Here is a 25,319-nt window from a genome sequence, read left to right as displayed (position 1 = left end):
ACCCACCCCCAACAAAAACCAAAACAAACAAACAAAAAACCAACCAACCAACAAACAAAAAACCCGTAAAAACAACAAAAAACAAACCCACAAAACCCAAACAAAACTGACAAAGGTACTGGCCTTGATCAAGCTGTGTACAAAGTCACCTTAATAGCAACTCAAAGCAGCTATTGTTGTCACAGTCATTTAATAGCTGCAGTCATGTTAAATAAGTAACTTTGACATCTCAAATTTCAGCTTTCAGTGCTGGTCACTCACATATTCTCATTAGAGGCCGTAGGTCTTTCACTTGTGCTTTGAGATTTAATTTAACCAAAGCAACAACTTGAACACAAAAATCTGTTCTACCAGGATGAATAATCCACAACTTCCTAAAAACAGAGGTTTCTATAAGGATAAATTACCAAATATTTCTGGTCTAGTTTTAAAATGCAACAAAATGTGTCAAGTGCTTGACAGAATTGCTGGATAAAACTAATTTTCTTTGGCTCTTTCCACGTTGCATGCTCTAATTGGATCAGAGGAGCCTGTCCATCCTACCTGAAAACTTTTCATCCATTCGCATAGCCTGTTTAGTCCTTGATAAATTGAAAATCTACTTCGGGAGCACGTTTTTAGTGGCTTTGGAGGCAGGGTTTGGTTTTAGTTCATTTTCCCTTCCCCGCTGGCAGCAGAGGGAGCCCTCGGTCCACGCAACAGCATTTGGTGCTCATCGTGCCTTAAACCAGAAAACAAAAAAAGGGGTTTTTTTTGTTTTGTTTTGTTTTGTTTTTTTCCGGGCAGTATGTTCTCACAGATGAAGCTTTAATCTATATCGTGCATCTCTGTTGCTGTAAATTCATGCTCCATTTTACCACCATATGCTTGGCTTTGCTCAGAGGAAGCCGCAGTAACCCTAATACTTCATCTCGCTTTATAGATATTTGTGTTGCGAGTTTGATTGCACAGTGTTTGCTCACACACTTAAAGGTTATGACTTAATAAGGTGTTTTGGATGAGTTTATTAGCAGTGAGCTGGCAGCTGATGAGTTTTCATGTTTTGAGAAGGTGTTGTCATAGTTATTGTCCATTACAGTGTGAGGTTCGGGAAGCGAAAAGGAAGAGTTTAGTTCATTAAAGGAATCTGGAGTCATGCAGCAGTGCTTTAGGTTGTGTATGATTTTTGGCTAGTTTCTTTTTCAGCTTGGAGGTATGTATAATTTCCTCTGCAAACCGGGCAGCTCAATGTGAAAGCATGGAAGGACAGACACAGACTTTTCAGTATCAGTAGAGTTGCTTTATGACATTCAGGACCTTTAAATGTGATGCAGAAATGGTGGATTCCTAAAAGATTTAGACATTTGATATATCCACGGAATTCTGCATATCATTTATATTGATGAAAAATGGTAAACAGAAAAGAGCTGCTTTAAAAAGTCTTTTTTTCCCCCATTTTTTTAAAACTAATATTTTGTATTTTTTAAGAATGTCAGCTGTGAAAGGTGCTAAGTATCGGCTGGGTTGCAAGGAATAATGCACTATATGTACATTAGTAGATCAGTAGAGTGACAGGAAAAGTACTGTAAAAGATCTGTAAAAATCTCAAGGGTATCAATGTCAATAAGCAGGATCCTTCCTGAGCCCTTTGAGACTCCATCTCAGACACTAGAGGGCTCAAGAAATGCTTCTGATTTCTTCCACAAGGTTTTAATCACTATAAATGGTGTGTCTCTTTCAGTAATGCTCACATTGACCTTATAATCATCCTTGGAATGACACCACATTACAGCCATAACAGAAGAATGGCAATGCACGAATAAGCTAATGAAGAAAACATCTCCTTCCTCAAGCAATTGCAAATGAAACAAAATACCTACAGTTGTGACAACACTCTGCAAACTCCATGTTTAGTGCTTCTGATTGGAAGATACACTTGAAATCCCTGCTTGACAAAATCCTTGCTTGACAAAATCCTTGCTTGATAAAATCCTTGCTTAGTCATCTCTGGCCTAAATTAAAATTTTAGTACAATTTAGCCACATAAAATTTGCTCTTGGCCTTTAAAAAAAATTGGCATACATTGCAGTGCCTTCAAAATAAGCACTGCAAGATTTTTCCACCTTGCAGAAACTAAGACATTTAAAAAAAATTAATATTTAAAGAAAAAAAAAGAAAAACTAATTCAGTATTTGATATGAGAGAAATGAAGAAAAATTTACATCAGCAGTAGAACCCAAATATATAATCTTCAATAATTAACAGTGAATTTTAAGCATCTAATTAGTTATTACACAATGATATTGTGTTTATTCCAAAGTTTACTGAAGCCATAGAAAATTTCCCCTTTAATTTCAGTTTTTCTATAACAAACATACCAATGCTAACGAGGATTGTTTGCAATGCAACACTCTGAACAGGTGCCTCAGCAGTGGGCACTAAATGAATAAATACAGTCTGAAGAAACACTGCCCAGGCTGGGTCATGGATCTGCAAAGATTTGTATGCAATGATATCAAAGTACAGTAGAATAGATCTGGAAATGGAATGATGATGTGGGAGGAGATCTTAGATTGTAAAAGACAGGAGTGAAACAAGGAAAATATTATTCATTACAATTTTATAGATAGACTTTTTAATTACATTTTATTTCAAAGGGTATAAAGAAAATATAATCCATGCAGTGCCATCAGCTCTGAGGAGCACACTCAGATATTCCTTTATATATATATTTATTTATATATATATATTTATGAAAAGTGGGATACTGAAGCTGTGAAGTTGATAATAAGTATCTTACAGATTTCAGTAGGAAATTAATCACAGCTTAAGTCCAACACCTGCAAAGTACTTGAGTTCATGTGCAGCTTTCAGTTCATGGGAAAATCCATTAAATTTGTGTGTGCGTGTGTGTATATCTTTATATATATATATATATTTATACATTTATATATGTATGTATGTATTTCCTTGTTCAAGATTGCCATCACTCATGGATTTGCTCTGCTACAGAAGTGTCAATAATTACTTTAACCTGGCTGAAGCCATTAATGGGATTTTTGTTGCTATGTGTGCTTTCATGCCTTAATTTTTTTAAACATCTGTGTTAAGTGTTTTTTCTTGTGCTTTATCAAGAATTAGAGCATGAATGCCTTTGGGTTTTTTTGGCTAAAATCTTATACATGGGATTGTTTGTTCTCTTTTTGGGTTTTGTATTTGTGCCCATGTGAAGACCAGCTGAGCAGGTTAAGCACTTTCTGTAAGATAAGGTCAGGATTGTCCTCCTTCCTTAGCTCTCTCTGCAGCTGAATATGAACGTTGCTTCTCCTGAAACACATGTTCCCCAGATTCCAAATAAATATCTGAACCGTGAATAACAGGGAGTAGACAATTTAGAAATATCTCTGTAAGTTAGAAGGAAAGATATTGCAGTTGCCAGTAGTATTCTTTTATTTAATAAAATTAGGTAGTCTCACTTTTTTAAAAAAATTAGGAGTTAAGGAATTGTTGCTAAACTTAGGTCTGGAAGTTTACCCTTGTTGTCCACCAGAATTATTTTTTGCTTTAAAAAACCCCAAAACAACCTCAAATAAACACTTCCATATTATTTGAACTTCATAAATTTGAAGCATGGCTCTATTAAAAGATACTACCGTGTAAAAATGAAATGCACTAACCCAGCAGTTCTCTCCTGTGTAGTGTGTCTGCTTGCTTTAGGAACAAACAGGAACTACTGCTGGTTTTTTACTTATTTTTGGAAATGACACTGGTGTAAGAGATGCAGTAGATTTTTTTTTTCATTGTTAAGAGAAATATTTCTTGCTTTTCAACTATTAAATTTTGCTGTAGCCTGTGGAAAAGAATCTACTTTAAATGGTATGGAACACTATTGGTTCTAATTATTTATTTAATTAAGAGCCCATGCAATAGAAGATGCATATTAAAAATGTTGAAGTTACTCACTTTAACCCACTGTCTCTACTCTGTATCCCCTTCTATAAGTTTCCTATATGCCCTAACTGCATCCATAAGCTTTGGTTTCCAAACTTCCAGCATTAATAAGATAAAGTATTTTTAACATGTAAGAGCTCGAAGCATAAGTCAAACAAATTAAAATATTTGTATCACTCAAGAGCTTCTTTAATTCTCAAAGATGAAGATGAGCTAATTACTTTAAAACTTTAAAGGGGCTTTCTGCCTTTGTGGGTAGTATACTATTCTTTATTACCAACTAAACCAGAATATTTCTTATAATAACTGCTGATCTGACTGACACATGCTAATTGAGATGTGCAGTGTAAGACACCTCAAATGAGCACAGACACCAGTGTGTGGTACTGTCACAGTGTTTGTAGCTACTTAAACAAATTTTCTCTTCAGAGGATTGTCTGTGTAAGGCTGTTTTAAGCGCCCTTCTGTTAAATGTGCTGATTTGTGATCTTTAAAAATTTGGTTCCTTCCACCTAGGAGCAAACCCCTCTCGACTCCAGCAAGTCTCTGTGGAAGAGTGTTACACCGGATCTAGGTCAGTCCATCTGTGGCTTTCAGATCTCCTGGCTGGCAGATGTGGGCTCCCTGATTTTGTGGCAGTTGTCTGCTCCAGACCCTGGAAGCCTTCACATCCCAAGCCATAGGGCTGCAGTCCAATCCCAGAACGGTGGAATCTGGGAGACCAGGCTTCTCAGCAGCCCTTTAGGCTGGATGCTGAGCACCTCACCAGGAGCCTGCCTGGCTTCTGCTGGAAGCTGGGCAGGATGGAATCAGCTACATTTTCTTTGCCAAATCTGCAAATTCTGACAATGTAAATTCTTCTGATTAGTTCTGGTGAGGTAAAAATAGTTTGGGATTCTGAAACACAGAGAAATGTGATGACCAAAGCAAAAGATATTGAAGTTTTGGAGAATTATGCTTATAAATAGGAAAGACAAGCAAGAATGAATGGATTCTTTATGTTTCCTTCATGTATACAAATAACTGAAAAATACTCTCAGAGCACATACATTTGTTGTGGTTTAGGTACTGAATGTGAAAACAGCAATCTGCTTCTCACACAGACATTTTATTAAGGTAGTTATAGGGAAGTAGCATAGTTTTGAGGAAAAACAAATGCTTACAGAGTCGGATAAAGTCATATGCAAAGGTCATTTTTTAAAAAAAGGGAAATTACTCTTTCTGTGTCATCACATATATCAAAATTCTGGGAAACAGAAAAACTTTATCATGTGAAACTTAGGATGTTTATGAAAAGCTTTTCTGGAAAGATTTTTCTAACTGTTTATTGACATTATTAATAATGTATTTAAATTGGGAAGCAGGAAGGCATCAACCAGGGAAAACAGAGCATATCATTAGAATGTTATTGAGTGACAATTTATCATGACAGTGTTGTCTGATTTCAACACATCTCCAGTTTCACTTTTTGATATGCACGTATAGCTCATTTAATTTGATTGTAAGTCACGTAGGAGGTGTTTCTGGCTGCACAAGTATGTCTTTTTAGGAACATTATTGTATTTAAATAATTTGTTCTACATCTCCTTGGACTTGTATACAGCACACTGTGCTTAACAGCAGAAAGGGTCTTCCAGCTGCCTGAAATAAAATGGAAAGTAATTGTTATAAAATACTGAAAGATATTGAAAATGTCATTGGTTTTTCCCTTTTGAAGGAAGGTTTCTGCTTTTACCATGACAGAAGGTACTTCTTGCACTCATTCAAGTGCTGGATTCCAAGAAAAAATTGTGACTTACATAGAGAAAGCTGCATAAAGAACTAGCAAGGATTAGACAACAGCAGCTGTACTTTTGAATAATTTAGGTTTAATTTGCAAAATTATACAGGAAAGGATTATCACTTGTACTTGCATTTGAGGAAGTGGAGCTACAAGTGTTGTTATAAAAAGTGACAATGTACAAACCATCTAAAATCACACGGGGGCTGTTGTGTCGCTTTGGGCTGGATCCTGCAGAGCTGTGAGCCAAGACACTTGTAGAATCATGAGTGGGGAGTAAATAGTGTGGGAAGAGCTTCCTTTGTCTAGATATGCAGCAGAGTAGAGCCCTTCCTGAGAGTTTAAACTAGTGCTTGAGAGTAATGTCTGCCAGGTGCACCAGATGACATACAGAGCAGCTTGCTCCAGAGGGGTTGATTAATTCCGTTATTGTTATATATTTACAGTTATTTATAGTAAAAGATCCTAGGGGACTTCCAGCCCCATTCTTCTCCTGGAAAGTATGTGGCAGTCAAGAGCACTCACTGCTTCAGGCATATCTGCCTTTTGATCAAAAGCAAAGTTGATTGTCCCACTTTTCCCTAAGCCATCCTGCCCTTCAGCTACAAGGTATATGTAAACCAGGAAAAATGCCTTGCACTGTTCTCTCCTGCCTCAATATTGACAGTGCAGTTCCATATGGTTAAGGCAAGATTTTCCTCAGAATGTTTCCTGTTCATATTTTAAAAGCATTCTAATTTGTAAGCTGCAAATTCTGCATCAAATACTTATCATTTGCATTTATATGTAAATTGAAATTAATGTATAAATCAGTGAGTTACAAAGACTGTAATTCTGTAGTTTCCAAATATGAATTCATCAGTATTGGCAGAGAGAATGACTTTGTCTTGGCCTTGCCATCATCTGATCCCACAGGTGAACCTCAGTAACCAGCAGGTTGCTTGTACTTGGTGCTGTGTGTGACCAGGAGATATCTGTGCTCGTGTGAGATCCCTGGAATTGATGCTCACCTGCACTCCAGCCTTGCAGGGATCTGTGCAGCCTGGGCACGAGACCCTGAGGGTTGTAAGTCCTGGCTTTTACAGAACAAAAAGAGGGAAACTTCAAGTTACTGTAGTAAGAGATGCACATAGGTAATTCAAGTCAGGAGCAAGAAAAGAATTCTTGGATTAGTACAAGAATTTGTACATTAGTACAAGAACTGGTGCATCTTGTCAAATCCAAAGTTAGAGCACAGAAATTGAGGAAGTTGCTGTAAGTGGGAGAATGGTCTGGGACATTCAGAGAACCCTGGTGGAATCTCAGAGAGTGCTGTTCCAGTCAGGAAAAAGAAGTAAATGATGTGTAAAGTTTATTATACTCTCTAGATCTCCATAAACTCGTGAAGTGAAAAACCTGAAGCCATGTGGTCAGGATTTCTGGAGATGGGCTGAAGTCAGAAGGAGTCTGACTATACAATATCCAGGGCACCAATTTAGATTCCCACTAAGTTGCAGAGTTGGTAATAGGATTACAGAGCCTCAAGTATTTGTCTACGATTACCATAGGGCAGTGAACTATAAAAATCCCCATCCTTTTATTTTTTTAACAAACAATGGTATAAAGTCTCTATTTTTTTTCCTAAAAAATCTTTATGAAATCTCCCAGTTTCCTGTCTATATGTTGATTTAAATCATCATTTTTTTTAATGTAGGTTGAATTCTGCATTTGAAATTATGAATGAGGCTCATCTTTGAAATCTGTTGGAACCACATTGGTTTCTAAATTAATTATCTGTTGAATTTTTGATGCAGAAGTGAAAGACCGTTCACAGTGTAGTTCCTTTCCTGGTGTATTTTCACAGTTTTTTACAGAGAGAAATCCTCATGGATGTAGAAAACAGAACTCATTAAAATGATCTCACAAAATAGTTTGATCAAATTTTGATCAAATACTAGTTGTAGGTTCTTCGTAGTATCCTATTAGTTAGGAAACTCTTGGGAAAGTTCTTGGAGCCATGTAAATCTTTGTGACCAAGTTATGAGTTCTTCCCATCCCGTTCCAATCTTTGTTGCCCTTTGTTCTGTACACAATCCACAGACGTCACAAATTTTCTGTTTTAAGACCAAAAAAAAGCCTCCACAAAAGCCCTGAAGATGATATCCCTTATTGGAGGCTGCTTTTATACACAGATTTCGATATGAGGCATAAATGGAGAGAATATATTGATGTGTGAAGCTGATGATTGGTATCTCCTTAATTACTTGTGGGATGAAATAGAGAAGGTCACTCCCCATTGGTAATAGTAGAGCACTTGGACTTTTAATTCTGAGTCTCCCATAGTCTTCCTACTTGATACTGGACTGTCACATCCCCCAAAAGGCAACCAGATTCTCTAAAAGACTTACAGAAAGGTACAATACTGTGTTTATGAACTTTTTCACAGTCTTGGGTGGGACTGTGAATAAGGAAGATGCACTGTTTGGTTCATAAGAAAACTAAACATTATTCAGTCTCATGAAATTTGAGTAATGTGATGAATATGGAGTATTTTTTATTTTTTTTGCCGTTCTTTTATTTCAGAATTATTCTTAATCTTAAATTATTCGTGTACTACATAAAAATAACTAATTCCATTTTATACTGTGTGTGACTTTATTCTTGAAAGCACAGTTTTGTTTTGAAGAGGAACTTCAAATCTAGTATCTAGTATCAAATCTAGAATCTAGTAACTTTTTCTGCAACATAGTTGATTTATGTAGCCAGTTAACTTTAATGGTGAAATTTAGCTTTATTGTTTTTTTTTAGTTTTACTTATGTGAAAATCCAACAGAGTTGAATAAATGTTGGATTACGTTTCTTGCTATTTATATAACCAGAAACATTCTCTAGCTAAGCTACATTTCACCTAGAATTTTTTTTCCTTCGTAAATCGGGAGGCATTAGAGAGCTGATTAATTGTGACCAAGGATGTGACTTTAGGCTCAGGTACAAGCCGAGAGCAAAACCGGCTCTCAGGTAGCTATCGAGAACAGGTAGCTATCAAGAAATCAACAATAAAATGTTTTCAGAGCGCTGGGGAGCCTGTTTGACACACGTGACAGACCGCAGGACATCACCCGGGGTGAGCGGACGCAGAACTTGGCTCCTGGGGAAGGTGGGGGGCCGGCGGAGATTATTCCATCAGCAGGGTAACTGGGGCAGTTCAGCCGGCGGGGACACCCTCACCCGGCCGGGAGGAGCCAGGGCGGGGGCGGGCGCGGCCCCGGCTGCCCCCCGGGCGCGGCCCTGCCCCGCGGCCCCTCCCCGCCCGCCCACTCGCCGCGGGAGCGCCGCGCACTGCGAGCCGCGATGGGCGCGCTGGGCACCGCCGGCTGCTTCCTGCTGCTGTGCGGGGCTCTGCTCCGCGGGGCTCCGGCCGCCGCCCGCGCCGCCCCGCGCAGGACACCCGCCTTCGACGGGCAGGTGGCGGAGAACCGGCCGGCGGGCACGCGTGTGCGCGGGCTGAGCATCCCGCTGACGCGGCTGGGGCCCGAGCCCTGGTGCGCCAAGGTGCAGGGGCGCCGCTGGCACCTGCAGCTGCTGGGCGAGGGGCACTCGCACTTCCAGGCGGCGCTGGACGCGCGCACGGCCCGCGTGTGGCTGCGCACCCGGCGGCCGCTGGACCGCGAGGCGCGGGCGCTGTACTCGCTGCGCCTGGCGCTGTGCTGCAAGCGCTGCGCGCCCCGCGGCGCCGCGCCCGCCGAGCTGGCCGCGCTCACCGTGCGCGTCCTGGACGACAACGACAACGCGCCGCGCTTCGTGGGGCCGGGCCCCGCGCAGCTCCGCGTGGAGGAGACGCTGGCGCTCAAGTCGCAGGTGTGGCAGGCGCGGGCCGAGGACGCGGACGCGGGCGCCAACGCGGAGCTGCGCTACTTCGCCCTCCCGCGCAGCGCGCACTTCTTCGTGGTGCCGCGCAGCGGGCGCGTGGTGCTGGTGCGCTCCCTGCTCCACCTGCGGGCGCCCATCCCGCTGCGCCTCTACGCGCGGGACCGCGGGCGGCCCGCGCTGCTCAGCGAGCCCCTGGAGCTGGAGGTGCTGCCGCAGCCCAAGCGCCTCCCGCCGCCCCCGCCCCGCCGCCGCCGGGCCGCGCTGCCGCCCGCCGCGCCCCTGGCGCTCGCCCTGCCCGAGGACGCCCGCCCGGGCACCCGCCTGGCCACGCTGGCCCCGGCGCGCTTCGCCGCCGCCTGGTTCGAGCTGCTGTCGCCGCCCGTCGAGGAGTCGCCGGTGCGCGTGGAGCGGGAGAGCGGCGAGGTGGTGCTGAGCGCGGCCCTGGACAGGGAGGCGGCGGCCGCCTGGGAGATCGTGGTGCGCGTCCAGGAGCGCAGAGGTGCGTGCGGGGCGGGCGGGGGGCGCGGGGGTGCCGCGGGCACGGGCGGCTGCGGCCGCGAGGGAAGTTGCGACTTACTCGGAGTAGTGGTCTTGTCCCATCAGCTTCTGTCCCCGGGTGACAAGCAGCACCTAACGCTGGTGTAGCGTCAGGTGTCACGTGCCGTTATGTTGTAGAATGTAGTTTTGGTCTTTTGAATCTGTGAGTTGTTGATATCAAAGCACTGGAGGTGACAAGAAACGTTTCATGGCTTAGGGAGCGTGAACTGTAGAGCTCGATGGCAATGCGTGGAGCACCAGGGTGTTAGCAGAGTTTAAGTGTTTCACCGGTTAAAATTCTCAGTCATTAATGAGTGATGTGGAAAATATGTAATATTTCACAGAGTATTCTGAGTTGGAAGGGACCCACATGCTGTGCCTTGACCTGTATGCCAAGGCACAGCATGTTAGATACGCCACACTTCTTCCATACAGGTGTTTGCTATTAAAATGTTCCCTATAGTTCTCGTCCTGTAAATGCCTCACTTGAAGCATGCAGCTGAAGCCACTCGCTTTTGAGTCACTGTTAAAGTTGTGTGTTTGACTCACAAGTATAAGATGGGTTTGTACAAACATGGAGCATTTGCAGTTATGTGGCTGCTTTTTTAAAAAAAAAAAGTCTGAGAAGTCCTGAGTGCACTATTAAAATGGCACGTTTGTGACTTAAATTGTCATCATTCGCAGGCTCTTACTCAAGCAGAGTAGTTCATTTCATTTACTGATAGCATCTTTTGCTTTCAAAAATCCTTTTTGAGTTTTTAATTGCCACCTTGGCAAATATTTTTCACCTATGAAAATACAGCGTAATTTAAGCATGTTTTTAATTTACTGGATGGTGAATGTCTATGCATGTTCACCACGTGTCTTGTTATTTTCGTGTTACTTGTGATTGTAGCAATGTTCTGAAGATTGCCCAGGATGAGTATCCTATAGAAAATCGTATCAGCAGAAAATAAGTTGTTTGGCCTGATTTCATCTTGGAAAGGTTTAGGAAGGGTTTGGCATTATGTGACTTCTAGTGGTTGTGAAAACGATTAACTTCTCAGCAGTGCAGCTGCTTGGAGTGGTTTCCCTCAGCCACAGAGCAGCGCAGGCGGGAGAGATGAAAAGCTTCCCACGCGATCCTTTCCCTTATCTCGCCTGTTTTCTGACTGAGGGGCAGCCCACAGGAGTGAGAGGCAGTTTATTCCTTGGTGTCTGTTAAATCCCTGAGGGTGCCTGCAGGGTTCTAATTAGTGCTGACAGTTTCAGTGACATGGATACTTCCCCCTCTGCAGGAGGCTGCAGCAGCAACTCCTTTCGCTCAGGTCCCGAGGAGCAACTCTCAGATCCTCCTCTCTTTCTCCCTTGGGTTTTGTTGTGCCTGTCGCTGTGTTGATGTCAGTCACTCGCACTGGCTTTGTGCTGTGTTCCAGCTTGAGCTTTGGCTGCAGACCAAGAGGTTGATAGACCAATTTCCAAAACACAAGTGCTTTCCCTGCTCTATGCTCGCTACTCAATCCTGAGCAAGGCTACCTGCCAAGGGGGATGTCATTACTCCGAGGCAGTGACAAAATCCATCGGGTCAATCTGAGTGTGCTGCTGGGATGTTCACCTACTCTGTCAGGTAGCTCAGGTGTCAGCCCTTTGTTGGTGTCGCAGCTCCCTCTGTCAGGATCAAGATGATGATATTAGAAAAGTGGTAGCCCACGGGTACTGCTACTCTCACCTTTGTGATTGTTTTGGCTCTTATCTAGTCTGAATATGGAAGTCTGAGATTGCCTGGAACAAAGCTTGTCACACCTGAGTTTCATTTCCAAAGCAATTCTGCAGTTAAAAATAATCCAAAACAACTTCTGACTTAAATTCAGGGGGATTTTTTCACCTTTGGAGTATTTTCCACTAGCTTGACACATTACTGTTAGTAGTATGTACTAGTAAGAGAATAAATCTCTAAGAAATATGTAGAACTAGGTTCTGACTCAGATTAGGTAGAGAGCAATTAATTGTGGGCAGTACAAATGATATGCCTTAGATACTGGTGATTTTAAGTTTCTTGGTTTAAAGGAGAGTAAATTCAAAATACACCTTTATTAATACTATTGTTTTCATCAGTTAAAGGTTAATAATGAATTGAGAACTTTAAAACTTTGAATGTGCTTACATTCTCATTTTGTAGGAGTTAAAATACATTTAACATAATACTTTCAAACAGATCTAGCAAGCTGTGTCTCTTTCCATTCTTGCAATTCAAACTGCAGTAATTTGAGAAAAGATAACCAAAAGGATGGGATAAGAGAGAGAGAAAGATGACTAGCACAACTACATGTTTTAATAGTCTGAAATAAGGAAGATATAGTATATAGCAAAAGCTCCAAGAGAAAACACAAAGTATTTACAGAAGTGAGCTCTCAGGGTGAATTAAAATGCAGAGATGGTTACACTAAATTTTCTTGTGAGTAAACATTCAAGTTCAGATTTTTTTCCAGGTGTTTTACTTTGCTTTTAACATTTGTGTTCACTTACTTTACATTGTATGTAACTATAAACATTCCAGCAGCTACAGTTCTCTAATATTAGACCTTATGGTGTCAGATGTCAATTTATGTTCAAGTGGTATAAAGTTGTATTAATTTCTTTAATTTTTTTTCCACTTTCCCCTAATTCTTGCCACCTGGTAACTGAGAACTGAAAATTAACCAGTAATTAATTCTGTCATTAGTCTCTTCTTCAACCCAGGCAGTGATATCAAGGATAAGACAAGATGTTTAAAAGCTTTAGCATATAGAGTCTACCCTCTTTCCCTTTATCTTTTCAATGTAGTTTATTGTGATTCATTTGTAATGTGCACTTCATTACCTAAAGTAGTAAAGAATGCTTAAAAGCATTGTGCCACAAGTGGTCCTAATGCATTGCTAGGAAGAATAAATGATTTCTGCCTCCTCCCCATGGAGCATTCCCAAAATAGTAACAAGAAGATTGGTATATGGCAACAAGGCAACATTCAGTAGTATTTTTTCCTCATTTATGTGACAGCCCCCACTCTTCAGTTCATAAAGGGGACTGTGTAGGAGATGTCCTGTTCCTGAATTTTTCTTCAGAGGAGTACGAAGGGTATGTAACAGGCTGTATGTTTGTTTCTTTTTTCTGCTTCAGCTGAAATAGAATTTGAAATACTTTTCTGTTTACTTCCTCTGAATTCTGTGTGGGATAATCAACACAGCAGCATGTCCAAGGCTGGTGTTCCATAGAAGCAAATACTGTTCCAGATGCAACCGGACCTTCAGCGTCTCAATATCCAGATGATCTTCCACATGTTCATGAAAAAGTGTTTTCTCACTGAGTTGGACCTTGTGGAAGGTGTGAGCTTATCTGAGCTCACTGCACTTGGCTTGGCAAGTAACCACCAAAGGAACAGACTCACTCCTCAGTATCTGGAGAATTTTTTAGTAGAAGACCATAGGTTTGGTGCTGATACACATTTTCCTGTGTCAGAGATAGCTTTGATGGGAATTTGCAGTATGAACAACTCTTCAGCATGCAGAGTTGGGTTTCTGGCAAAGCTGCAGTTGAGCTCTAAAATTAATGGTACTGATGTGGACAGATTACAATTATTATTGTCATCACCAGTGCAGCTACATGCTGTTGTTACTTTGTGATGGGACATAATTTAGTTATAAATGTTGTGATTTTGTTTTTTAATGTAGATGCCAAAAACAATCCTTTTTTAAAATTTATTTTTTCTTTGAAATAACAAATAATTGTGTGTATTTTACTGCTACAGTAAAATTAACTGCAATCTGTAGAGGAAATCGTATGTTACTAACTCTATTCACTTTGTGGTTATTTGATACTGTGTAGACTTAGTTTTACTATAGTTTTTATGTTTTCTGGAGGCAGTAAGTAGTTACTAGCAAGTGTCAAGAAGATAGTCTGGACCTCTAGTGCTAAGTGCCTTTTTAATGATGTGGATTGGAGGAGGAACAATTTTGGGGCCTGGATAAGAGAGAGGAGATAGTGCCTTTGCTGGATTTTCAAATTAAGGTGAGTTCCTTGCATGAATTCTTAGCAGGAAGCTTTAAAACTAGGCAGAAGTCAGTTTAAAGAAATAGAGATCACAAATCAGTCAAGCCTGATAGTTTTCACAGACTTGGTAGGATGTTCCCTGTCAGATTAGGGCTGTTCCAGCAGGATTGTCAGCTCCTGGAGTGCAGTGACACGTTCTGGAGCTCCCTGGGTTTGGCTGCCTGGGTTCAAAGCCAGCTCTGACACTCTACTGGGATCAGACAGGTGGATGGCACCAGCAGTGTCTGTGGCCTCTGCCCCACGTCCCAGGAGCTGTGCTCGAGCTACTGTCCTTCCCTGGGCTGCCCAGGGCTGTGCTCTGTGCCTGGCTGTGCCTCCCCTGCTCCAACACTGCCTTGCTCACCTGGCTCCCTGCTCCACTGATCCCTGTGGATTTGTCTGGTGACCAGTCTCAGGACCTGCTCAGTGACAGTGAGGTCCCTTGACTCTTCTTTCACCATACCCAGCAGAGCAGCCCAGCCTGTCCTTGCTGCCCCTTGGCAGTTAGATTTTGCAGTTTCAGCAGTGGTATGTGTGTGCCTTTGTGTTAAACATTCTCTGTATGTTGACAGCTGTGAGAGCTTCAACCACAGAATGTTAAGGGGTTGGAATGGCCCATAAAGATCATCTGGTACCAATCCCCTCTGCCATGGGCAGGGACACCTTCCACTAGAACAGGTTGCTCAAGGCCTTATCCAGCCTGGCTTTGAACCCTGCTGGGGTTGGAGCATCCACAACCTCCCTGGGCAACCCGTGCCAGTGTCTCACCACTCTCACAGTAAAGAATTTTTTCCTAATATCCAACCTAAATTTCCCCTCCTTCAATTTGTACACATTACCCATAACTGTCATTACAGTTCCTGATCAAGAGTCCCTGTCCAGATTCCCTGTAGCCCCTTCAGACACTGGAAGTTTCTGAGGTTCTGCCTTACCATTGGACAGAAAAAAATCAATCCTGAGAGATGAAAACACTCCTTTGAAATTGAAATATGGCCTGACAGTATTTACATTTTTCATAACTAACAAACTTTTTAACTAAAAGAAACTGAAACACAAACTTCACAACCCCAAATGAAAGAGAAACACCAAGAAAACCTCATAGGTGAGTTTGAGCCACAAGATGTTAAGCAGAATTCCAAAATTTCAGGGCTTAACTTCATGAATGTGTTTTTTGGCACATGGTCCTTGAGGAGGAGATTCCTTGAGTGACCCCAGTGATCACTCAGCCCTGGTTTATATTCTTCAGCCTGCAAGGACCAATGGTTGTGCTCACGTTTTTTGTGGCATTTCAGATTTCATCCCATTTAATTTATGGGAACACAATTCATTTTTAGCAAAAGCATAATACTGGTTTAAGTTTGTACCCAGTGAACAGAAGGTAAAATTTCTTAGACTGTCATACTCATTAATATTTTAACGTAGAGGTAGCGTTTAATTTGAGAAGGAGCCATTATTATTCCATTAGTGCTTGGGGGTAGTGCATGAAAGATCCCGTGTCTCTAATCCTCTGTCGTCTCAAGCTCCCTTGACCTTACTTGATCCATGGGCATTAGCTTTGTAATCTCCTGTCACTCATTTTTTCTTGTCAGAGGATTCACCAAGGGCCTTCTGACAGTTAACAGCACTTAGTTATATTTTAAGTATGTTTTTCCCATTTAAATTGATGTAGAGGGTGGAGATACCAAGTTTAGTAATATATTCAACCTTGAAGAATTTCATGCTTGGAAGTCAAGGATCATCTGTTTTAATTTTATCTGAAGTCTTAGTCCCTTACTAGCTGTATTGATTCTGGGGGGATCATCCCTAAGAATTAAGTAGCTTCTGGATGATGTTTTACCTTTTACAATTCTTATTACCTCTTCTGTGAATTACAACCATAGTAACAGTTACACATCAAGCTGAGCTCAAGTTGAAATCATCATCTATTATCCAGCAGATGGGTTTCATTAAACTGCAGTGGGTTTCGTGCTGTTAAGTCAAAAGAGAATGTACATTGTAGGTGCATTTGGGACAGCTATGGGTGTTTACAGGCTTGGAATGTTACTGATTCGTGGTAGAAAGGAATGTCTGGGGAAGCTCTAGAGCACTGTGTTGTTGTTTGATCAGTCTGAATGTTTTGAAATGATCTGCTTTCTACTGCAGTCAGTCAGATTAAAAATACCTTTGTGAGACTGCTTGAACACCAAAGCTGGTTAGATCTTCTGGCTGTTTATCATCTCAAGCATTCAGTTTCTGCAAAAGAAATGAACAAGATCTAACTAAACTTCATCACAAATTTGATAATCTGACAGAACTAATAAATTATGGAACATACAGGACAGCTTGGAAGGGGTTTGGAACAACCTGGTGTAGTGGTAGGTGTCCCTTCTCATGGCAAGGGGGGTTGGAATGAGATGACCTTCAAGGTCCCTTCCAACCCAAACCATTCTGTGATTCCATAATGATCCAAGGAATTACAGCAGGCTCTGTTGGTGAGGCTACTGATTGTAGTGGCATTTTTATCCTTTTTTTTTTTCTGTCTTTAGATTTTCCCCAAGAAATTCTAAGGAAAAATTTCAAGAGAATTTCCCATTTTACAGTGGCCCAGTAGCTGCTACTGCTTTAGCCAGGATCTCTTCTTATGATAATGTTTTTTGGCAATCAACAATCATTTATTAAGACACATGCTTTGTTATTTAAGGATGTCTGTTGTGATTATTATTTCATTACCTGGGCATGCTTGGTTTTTCTGTCTGCCACTCCCAGCAGATGGATACCACACTGGGAAGTCTCTGATAACATAAATTACCAATTAAAATACATTAAGGTGATAACCATGTTAAGAACCACTCTGCCATGATCATTGAGCTCCTCTGATGCTTTCTTTATTTTTGTTTTCTGGTTTGCTTTAACTTCTATTTTAAAAGCCATATGATGGTAAGGAGCAGAGACATGCCAGACTGTCATTATTCTATCTCCAGAAAAGATGAGGCATATTAGGAGGGAATGTGGACTGTCCCCAGCTTGAGCCCATCAAAGTTATATCTTTAGAAGGTTTATGTTTTATGAATGAGCAAACTACTGCACTTAAAAGTAGCCCATCATATACCTCAGGAATTTTCAGAAATGGCAGTAGAGAAATGTTTGTGCATAACTGTCCTATTTCTTTGAAGGATATACAGTAGGACTGGGTACAATAACCGGTAGCTTCTATCTCATGTTATGGTCTGAAAATGGGAAAAGAGATTTCTCCTGATTGCAGCTAGAGGCTTAGGGCTTTAAGATGTTTTTTTTCTGAAAATGTATCTTCCCAAACTTTAAGTCAGTAGGTATTTTACATGAAGACATATTATAGAGTGAGGTTTTAAAATACTAAAGTATGGTATTTGCAAAGCCACTTCAAAACAGCAACATCCTCTCAAGCAACCCCAAAATATTTCACTTGCAGTAACCCAAACAAATAACAACCCCCCCACCCCCGAGTTTTCAAAGAATATTTGTCTATTTAGAGAAAAAGTCTTAGAAATTGGAGAAACTTAAACAAAAAAACCAACACAAACCCAAAAATACCAACTTGAATACTTAAATTTGCTGGTAGATGTAGAGCAGTACGTAATACCAGTATTAACCTCAAGGCTTGCAAGACTTTTAACACTCTCATAATCTTCTTTTAAAAATAAATTGAAATGACCTGAAAATGCCAGGAGCAACCTAGCTTCTCACCCATTATTGCTTAATCATGATAATATAATACCTCTGCCCTCAGTACATTCAAGGAACGTATAATGTTTGTCCACAATTGTAGAGACATGTTCAGTCAACTACATATTCTCTATTGTCAGATGTTTTAAATCAGAATGTCTGGCATTGTCAGTTTTATCAATTACACTGATGCAGAGAAGCCTACATTTTTAATGAATATAAGGATTTTATTTTTCAAGTCTCGTCTTATAGAGTTATCCATTGGATTTTTGAGAGAAAAGACAGTCATATAATCCTAATGCAATCAGAAGTCTGAGAATACGTTGGATTTCACAGATTGACAGCATCTTTTGTAATTTGACATGGTGAAAAGAGATGGGTTTAGAGGCGACTCTGACCTACAGTATTTGAAATTGCAGTTGGACAGTTTCAGCATGCATGATTTTCAAGGCTTGGTTTAACCAGTGTAACCTTCAAAAGTTGCTGTTAACTGAATGATTAAGTATTAAATCCTTCTCCTCCTTCCTGCCACCCCTGGAGTAACGTGGTTGGTAGGTGGGAGAATATTTTTGTTCCTAGTTGCTGTCTGAAATGACAGGATTTATTAGTTTGCAGTATCTGTGTGCAGCCCAGTGAATCTTTATAGCCCAGCTGCGATCCCAGGTTGGAGGAGCTGGTTCATGTTACTGGTTGTTGAAACCCTTTCCTGGAAAATTAGTGGTGAACACCAACAAAAGAGTTTTTTTTCAGATAAACCTGGATTCAGTAAAGCCATAAAGAACTCGTGAAAAAACTGGAGTGGTTATTTCTTGTAATTTCCAGTATGTTCTTCAGTTTTGACAAGTTTTTAACTCGGACTGTCCAAGAGTTTCATGATTTTGAGAGGGCTTTCTGTTCATTCTTAATACTAAGTTCCTTTCTATATATCTTAAATTTGATGTGAAAAAATGGTAATTATTTTACAAGCTTGTGACACCCTTTATTAGAAATTCTTTACAACTTTTTGGATGAAGAGTGTTCTTCACAGTATAGTAGTATTAAGGTTGCTGTTAATAGTAACAGTTTATTTTATTACACAGATGTGGTTTGTGTCTTGCCAAAGGGTAGATTTCTAACTTTGAATAGTTAATATAAAATGTTATGTTTTCTCCTATATATTTGATGCTGTCTTTATTAAAGCCTCTCAGTGCAAAAAGTGTGCTCATTGTGGAGACTTGGAGAAAGGAATCCAGTGGGAGGCTGGAATTAGACACTACCCTGGATCTGCACTGTGCCTTTTCTGAAAGGCATTGAAATAACAGGTTTTCATGCTTTTTCTTGGAGAAGTGACTTCCTTGCAATAAAGTGAATTTTGTCTTAACCTAGGAAGATTTTATATGTTGTACAAATCCTGTCTGTATTATGGGCTTGTCTGTATTGTGGACTTGGAAGGAATGTTCTTGGATGAACAGTAACTCTGATTTTACCAAATCACTTTGCTGAGGGGGCCTGTGGTTTTTGCATCTATTGAAAAGTTAAAAGAGGTGTAGTGCTGAAATTGGTCCAACACACAGTGATGGAAGTCTTAACACCCAGGGACACTATGGAGGTAAACTCTGACATCCTTTGAAATGCTTCTGCTGGAGATGATGTTGATGTGTAACTTATGCAGAGAATGTTGGTAGAGAAGTGATTCCATTAACTCTGTGGATCTAAAAGGTTGAGAAAGATATTTTAGAGACTCTTTCTCAAATTTTCTGTTTTTTTAATGACTTATTACCATTTATTCCCCTTTTTACTATGATTAAACTTCTCAGCAAATTACTGAGTGTTTTGCTTGTGGGGGTATTTTTTTGTTTGTTTGTTTGATTTGGTTTGGGTTTTTTTTTCCAAAGGATGAAAATTGTGAGTGGTGACATATCAGATATTTCCCATGAGCAGAAACTTGGGCCAGCTGGTGTATTATCTTGCCTAATGTAGTTGGAATTCAGAGTAAGGCACTATAATAAATCCTTCTGTTTATCAGTTTTCAAACACAGATAGGCATGAAAAATAAGCAATTATAGATAGATACCTGTGATGAGGTTACAGCAGTGGATTATGAAGATTGATTTTTGGTGATTCGGAATGAATTTCAATGCTGCAGCTTTTGTCAGTAATATTAAGTTAAAAGGAAGTAATTCCAACTGGAGGGAATATCAGAGAGGAAAAAAAGCAGACTTCAGGATGAGCTGCCCTAAGAAGGATTTTTGATGATACACAAGTTGACTCTAATAGGGAATTAAGCGGCTAAAGCAGGAGAAAGCTCTGGACTAGAGTTTATAATTTTAGTTTCAGTTTTTTGTATAAATTGAAAAGAGAGCTGTAGACAGGGCTTAGATTTGATACTGCAAAGGGTGTTTGCAAATACATGGGAAAAGCAATCTGCTCACAGAAACTGTTATCATTAGTTTCCATAGTGAAGAAAAATAGGGGGAAAAACACTTTGTGATTAAATAAAAAGATGATTTTACCCTTTAGAATATAAATTAGTATTTTCTATATGACTTTTAAAAATACTGATTTTTGACATGAGATGTTCCAGTGTTATGTTATTGTCGTGTTTATGTGCAGCAAGGGCCATTTTGAGTTTTATCTCTTCTTGCTCAGTATCTGTGAGAAAGCAATTTAAATTTTTTTGTTGTTTGAAGCTAGGGAAGAAAATCTGTCAAATGGCAAAATCCGTGTGTGTGCCAACAATCTAATTAGCAGAACCATTCTTTTAGTAGGATTTCTCTAGAATGGATGACATTGTGTCAGATATCTGTGGTGTGCCTGGCTCGAAAATCATGTATCTAGCATTTAATATGGAAGATATTCTAATTGGTGTGGTGTTACACAACAGTTTGAAAATTCTTTTTGGGGAAATTAAGCCTGTTTCAGATTCCTGACTTAGCGTGTCAGTAGTGGTCGACTTGCACTGCTGAATACAGTGGCAGGTATCTCCACTGGTTGTCAGGACCTGGTATTGGGAACAGATAATTTAAGTAGAACCTCTCTGTGTGTTTGTAGGACTTAACCCAAATCCAGAGAGGATTATCAGTTTTAAGCTGTTTCTGCTAAGATTTGAGTGGAATTGTAACATATTATTTCTCCCATAATGTAGCAATATTACAGAACATATACTACTAATCAACTACTATTAATCATATGAATGCAGATGCATAATAATGTACTGTTATTAATATACTGATGTACATGTATAATATATCTGCGAGATAAATAGAGGGGGATATTTTGTTAGAAGAAGATACCTTGAGATACCTGAACTGTTGAGAGATGTGTGTCTCTAAAATTTCTTTCCATCCACTGTCTTGAAGCACAAGTAATTGTCATAAATGAGGGAGAAAGTTAATTTTATCTACCTTATTAAAAATGAGTTAAGTCTGGTTTAAGGTCCATTCTGTAAGCAAGCAGCTGTGCCAGTTACAAAACACCAGGGGACTGCATTTTGTAACATGTGTGTCATGATAATTGCAAAAAAAGGAAAAAACTTAGAGACATTTGCTGCCCTCGTTAGGATGTGGAGTTATGCTTAAAAAAAATCATGTTCCCGAACGTGTATTTTGAAATCCTTAATGCATTGTCCTGCTAGACATCCACATATTACACATTATTGTCGCTGTCAGTCTCTTCAGCACATTCGTTGTCCTCTGGCAAGTCCTTGTCCAATCATGCTTCGTTGGACACCCTGATGTTGTTTCTACAAGTTGTCAGGTCGCATTTGTGGAGAAGCACAGCCCTGTCCGGTGTTCCTGCTGTAGCTTTTGCTTTGATATATGGTATGCAGTCAAGGGAAAACTTACTTACAGTCGTTTTCCTCCACACTGCCTTTATCTGAAAGCGAAATCATGATGGTTTATTTACTGTTTCTTTGTTATGAATCAGATTGTCTGGGGTTGATGGAAGAAGATAATATATCCATAAGATCTGTAAGGTGATATGCAGTGGGAATATTTGCTGGTCAAGAGAGGCACCCAGGCCTGTCTCTTCCATTACCTGCAGTGCAGTTCCTGCTGCATATCCTAACAAAATTCTCAAGATTACTCACATGTTTCAGAGGTAACCAACATACTGCTGAAAGTTTTGGTCTTGCCAAGATACCAAAAATGACATGAAGATCTCTTAACAGAAATAGTTGGAGGAATGTGCCTGAAACCTTTTAGTTTCTGATCAATAAAGTTTGCTAGATCATGTGAGGACTAATCTCAGTCCTGATCTACTTTTGCACAGTTTCTTTACAAGTGGTCTTCCTCAGTTACAAGTATATTGTAAGTATCAGCATATTAATTTTCAGTGAACTGGTTATACATTAGGTGAAAAGAGTGGAATTAGTATCCAGGATTATTACTATTTCTTCAATAAAAATCAGTTATTCTTTGCTTGGGATTTGTTTTTTGATAGAGGAATACATGCATGTCAAAAACTTTAGCAGAACTTGTAACAGAGTGAGCTCATGGGTTGATTAGGGTAGTGATTTCCAGACTTGAGAGACAAACATCAGTAACCTTTCTAGGTGGCATTCACATCCTTGGTAGGTCTTGCTATTATAGGGGCAGATTTTCGAAGGTTCTTAACTCAGCTTCTAATTTAGTGCTCACTATTTTAAGCCTGCAGTATGCCCAGGCAAACTAGGCTAAGAGTGGGTATTTACAAACTTGTGGCAGCTTCCACCAGACCTGTTCTTTTCAGAGGACACAGGCAATTTTGACATTAACTTCTCCCTTTTGTACTTATTCTTTTTGGACACCTTTTAATTAAGATCTTTGGAGTGCTCAAGCAATCAGTGATCTCGTTTGGCACTTATTCAAGAACTTACCCTGGTGTGGGTTGCTGTGGTGGATTTCAACCTCAGACTGAGACCAATGTCCAACATATTCCCTCCTCTGCAGTCTCTTCAGGTGTCTTGGACTGACTGCCCTGGGACTTTGGGAACACATATTCTGACTTAAGACGTGTCTTTGAACCATGTCTGGTTTTATTTGGTGTAGTAGTGGGAAATAAGTTTTTTTCAGTTCTTTTTGGCTTCTTCTTTGTGCTGTAGAGGAGAAAGCAAAGCAGCTGTGTTCACAGAGCCTGTCTAAATGCTGGAGGGAATTACACCTGGGTGACTGCAAGGGAAGTGCAACAGCAGTGTGGGCTGCTGTGGTATCACCTGAGTGTCAGTGGTGATTTGTAGCAAGGCAGTTGGAGTTCATGTTTGGGAACTTTGGCTCCACATGAACTGTTTCAAAGAACATTTGGCTACAGAAGCTGAATTGAGCATCCTCACACTGGGCCTCCAACCCTTCTGTCTGCAGAAGTGCAGTAATCCATTACACACACAGGTGGTCTCACTTGGAGTTGGGAAGACTTTGTAGGACTTGGATGTACATGGCAACTGAGAATTTTCCCATGAAAAGGTCATTTTGCATGTATCCAAATTCTACAGTGGTGCAAGGCATGTTTAAGGTTTGTTTTTAGGAAACTGATCACTTCTGTAATTTACCATTTGATAAATTAGAGGTCTGGTTTTGCTGCAGACACTGTTTTTTCATATGTGTTACCTTAAGCTGATACTGTATTCCCTGGAACTTAGATTCTGAGTACAGGGTGTAATTACAGAGAATTTAATGTGGATTTTGTAAGTTACTGTTACTACACTTTTTCTTGCTATTTAGAGAAAGAAAAAAAAAGGAAGTGTACTCACAGTTCTAAAATTCAGAGGAATTAATACAGTTTTATGAGTTGAACTACGAAGAACTTCTGTGATTGTCTTGGGTGAATGCTGATTTTTCTATTAAGGAATTTTCTGGGTAAAAATAGAACATACTCAAAGGTCACGATGGATTAAGCCTTGGGAATCTAAACTAGGTAACTTGCATTTGACTTTTTCTGTCACGACACCGAGGAGTTTTGTTTACAACAGTCCCCTTGTGGTTGTTCATAGATGGCAGATTCTGATATGCTGTGCTAAATATGCCACTTGCCAGTGGACAGGGGATTCTAAGTATGGAAAGCTGAAGCTTGCAAGAGGCTGATGTGAAAGATGTGATGGTGTCTTCTGTGGGAGTGAAGGGACAACATCAATAAATGCACATGTCACACAAAGGAACGGGTTTTAGTTGGAACATGGAAGTTTTTTGAAGAGGGATGTAATGCTGCAATTAAGGAAGTAGGGAGGGAGAACAAGTACAGCAGTTCAGCCTAAGTGGCACAGCTTCCTGGGAGAATAGGCCTCCTTAGTGAGGTAACACTGTTTACAAGTTCAAATATTTTGGCAGCACTTTAGAGTCTTAAATACTAAATTCTTTGTATTATTAATTAGATTTAAATTAAACCCGATAATTTAGATGTTCTTTTTTGTATGTTGTTTCAGTTCCTCTAAAACTGTTTGGAAAATAAGTGCATGTGTGTATATGTTTTCATGTATGTATAAATAATAAATCAACACTGAAATTAAGTATTAACACCATCAGCTCTGACTTTACATCCATTATTAAACTTGTGGATAAGTCATGCTCGAAATGTAGATGGCTTTTGTTACCTGGACCACATTCCAGGCTGTGTCAGTGCAGTTGTGCTGCCTTTGGAGTCACTCAGGGATTGAATGCATCACTTTTCTGGGACCAGAGGCATTAAATATGCATTGCAGGAACACTCACCTTGGCTTCTCTAGCAAAACTATTACAAGTGCAGTGTCAGTCTGCTGGGAGCCAAATTGGTCAAAAAGCCTGAGTTATATTTATACTGAACTCCCTGATGTTACTGATAGTATTTGTCAGTTAAAAAAAAAATACTCTGTCACTGTCCTGTGTTTCCTTTCTGCTTCCTTTTCAGCAACACCTGCCTAATATTTATTACTTACTTAGAAGCTTCACTGTCTTCCTGGGTTGATTTAGTCATGGCAAAAGTATAGTAAATAATTTTTTATCAATTTCTAAGGGTGTTATCTTGTTGATTTTTGGAAAATTGAGTAGTTCCATTCTAGTTTTGGGGTTTCTTTTGGTTTTCACTGTTTGGATTTAATAGCATTTAAACTTCAGTAGAAGTGAAAACTAAACAAGATTTCAGTGAAGTTTCTAAAATGGCAAATCTCTGCTTAGAGTGGATTGGTTAGAATTTTTTTGGCAACAAATATTTAGATTTCAAAATTCAGAGTTGCTGTAATCTCTGCATAAAAACATATTTGATGCTTTAAAAAAAACCAAAAAACAAAAAAACAACTTTTAGAAAATATTTGTATTTAAATATGTATTTAAATTTTGAAAATAAAAGAATGTATGATATTTCCTAAGGAGAGATCTTAGTAGAATGTCATATGGATGGCCCCAGTCATGCAGTTCATCAGTAGGTGTGCTGGTTATTCCTTCCCCACAGTCTGGATGCTGTTGATTCCAGAAGAACCTTAACCCCCAACCTTTTCTGGATTACATGCCAACAATATTGCAGGATATTACTCAGATATTGTTAAGTTTCTGTTACTCTGAGTGCCATTAAG

General features: G+C 40.0%; 1 protein-coding gene across 1 annotated transcript in view; it reads left to right on the top strand.

The window, feature by feature from the left end:
• The first annotated feature begins 9,040 nt into the window (after nt 1-9,040).
• The window catches only part of LOC127479047 (neural-cadherin-like), a 61,220-nt gene continuing 44,941 nt past the window's right edge, over nt 9,041-25,319 (top strand). The window contains exon 1 of the mRNA XM_051805530.1: nt 9,041-10,058. Coding sequence (XP_051661490.1) covers nt 9,041-10,058 — 1,018 coding nt within the window. The remainder of the gene's footprint in view (nt 10,059-25,319) is intronic.

Source organism: Manacus candei, unplaced genomic scaffold (genome assembly GCF_025592945.1).
Source record: "Manacus candei isolate 608988 ecotype Guabito, Panama unplaced genomic scaffold, ASM2559294v1 h1tg000065l, whole genome shotgun sequence".
NCBI lineage: Eukaryota > Metazoa > Chordata > Aves > Passeriformes > Pipridae > Manacus > Manacus candei.
Note: the sequence above shows the minus strand (reverse complement) of the source record. Positions and strands in the feature narration are given on the sequence as shown.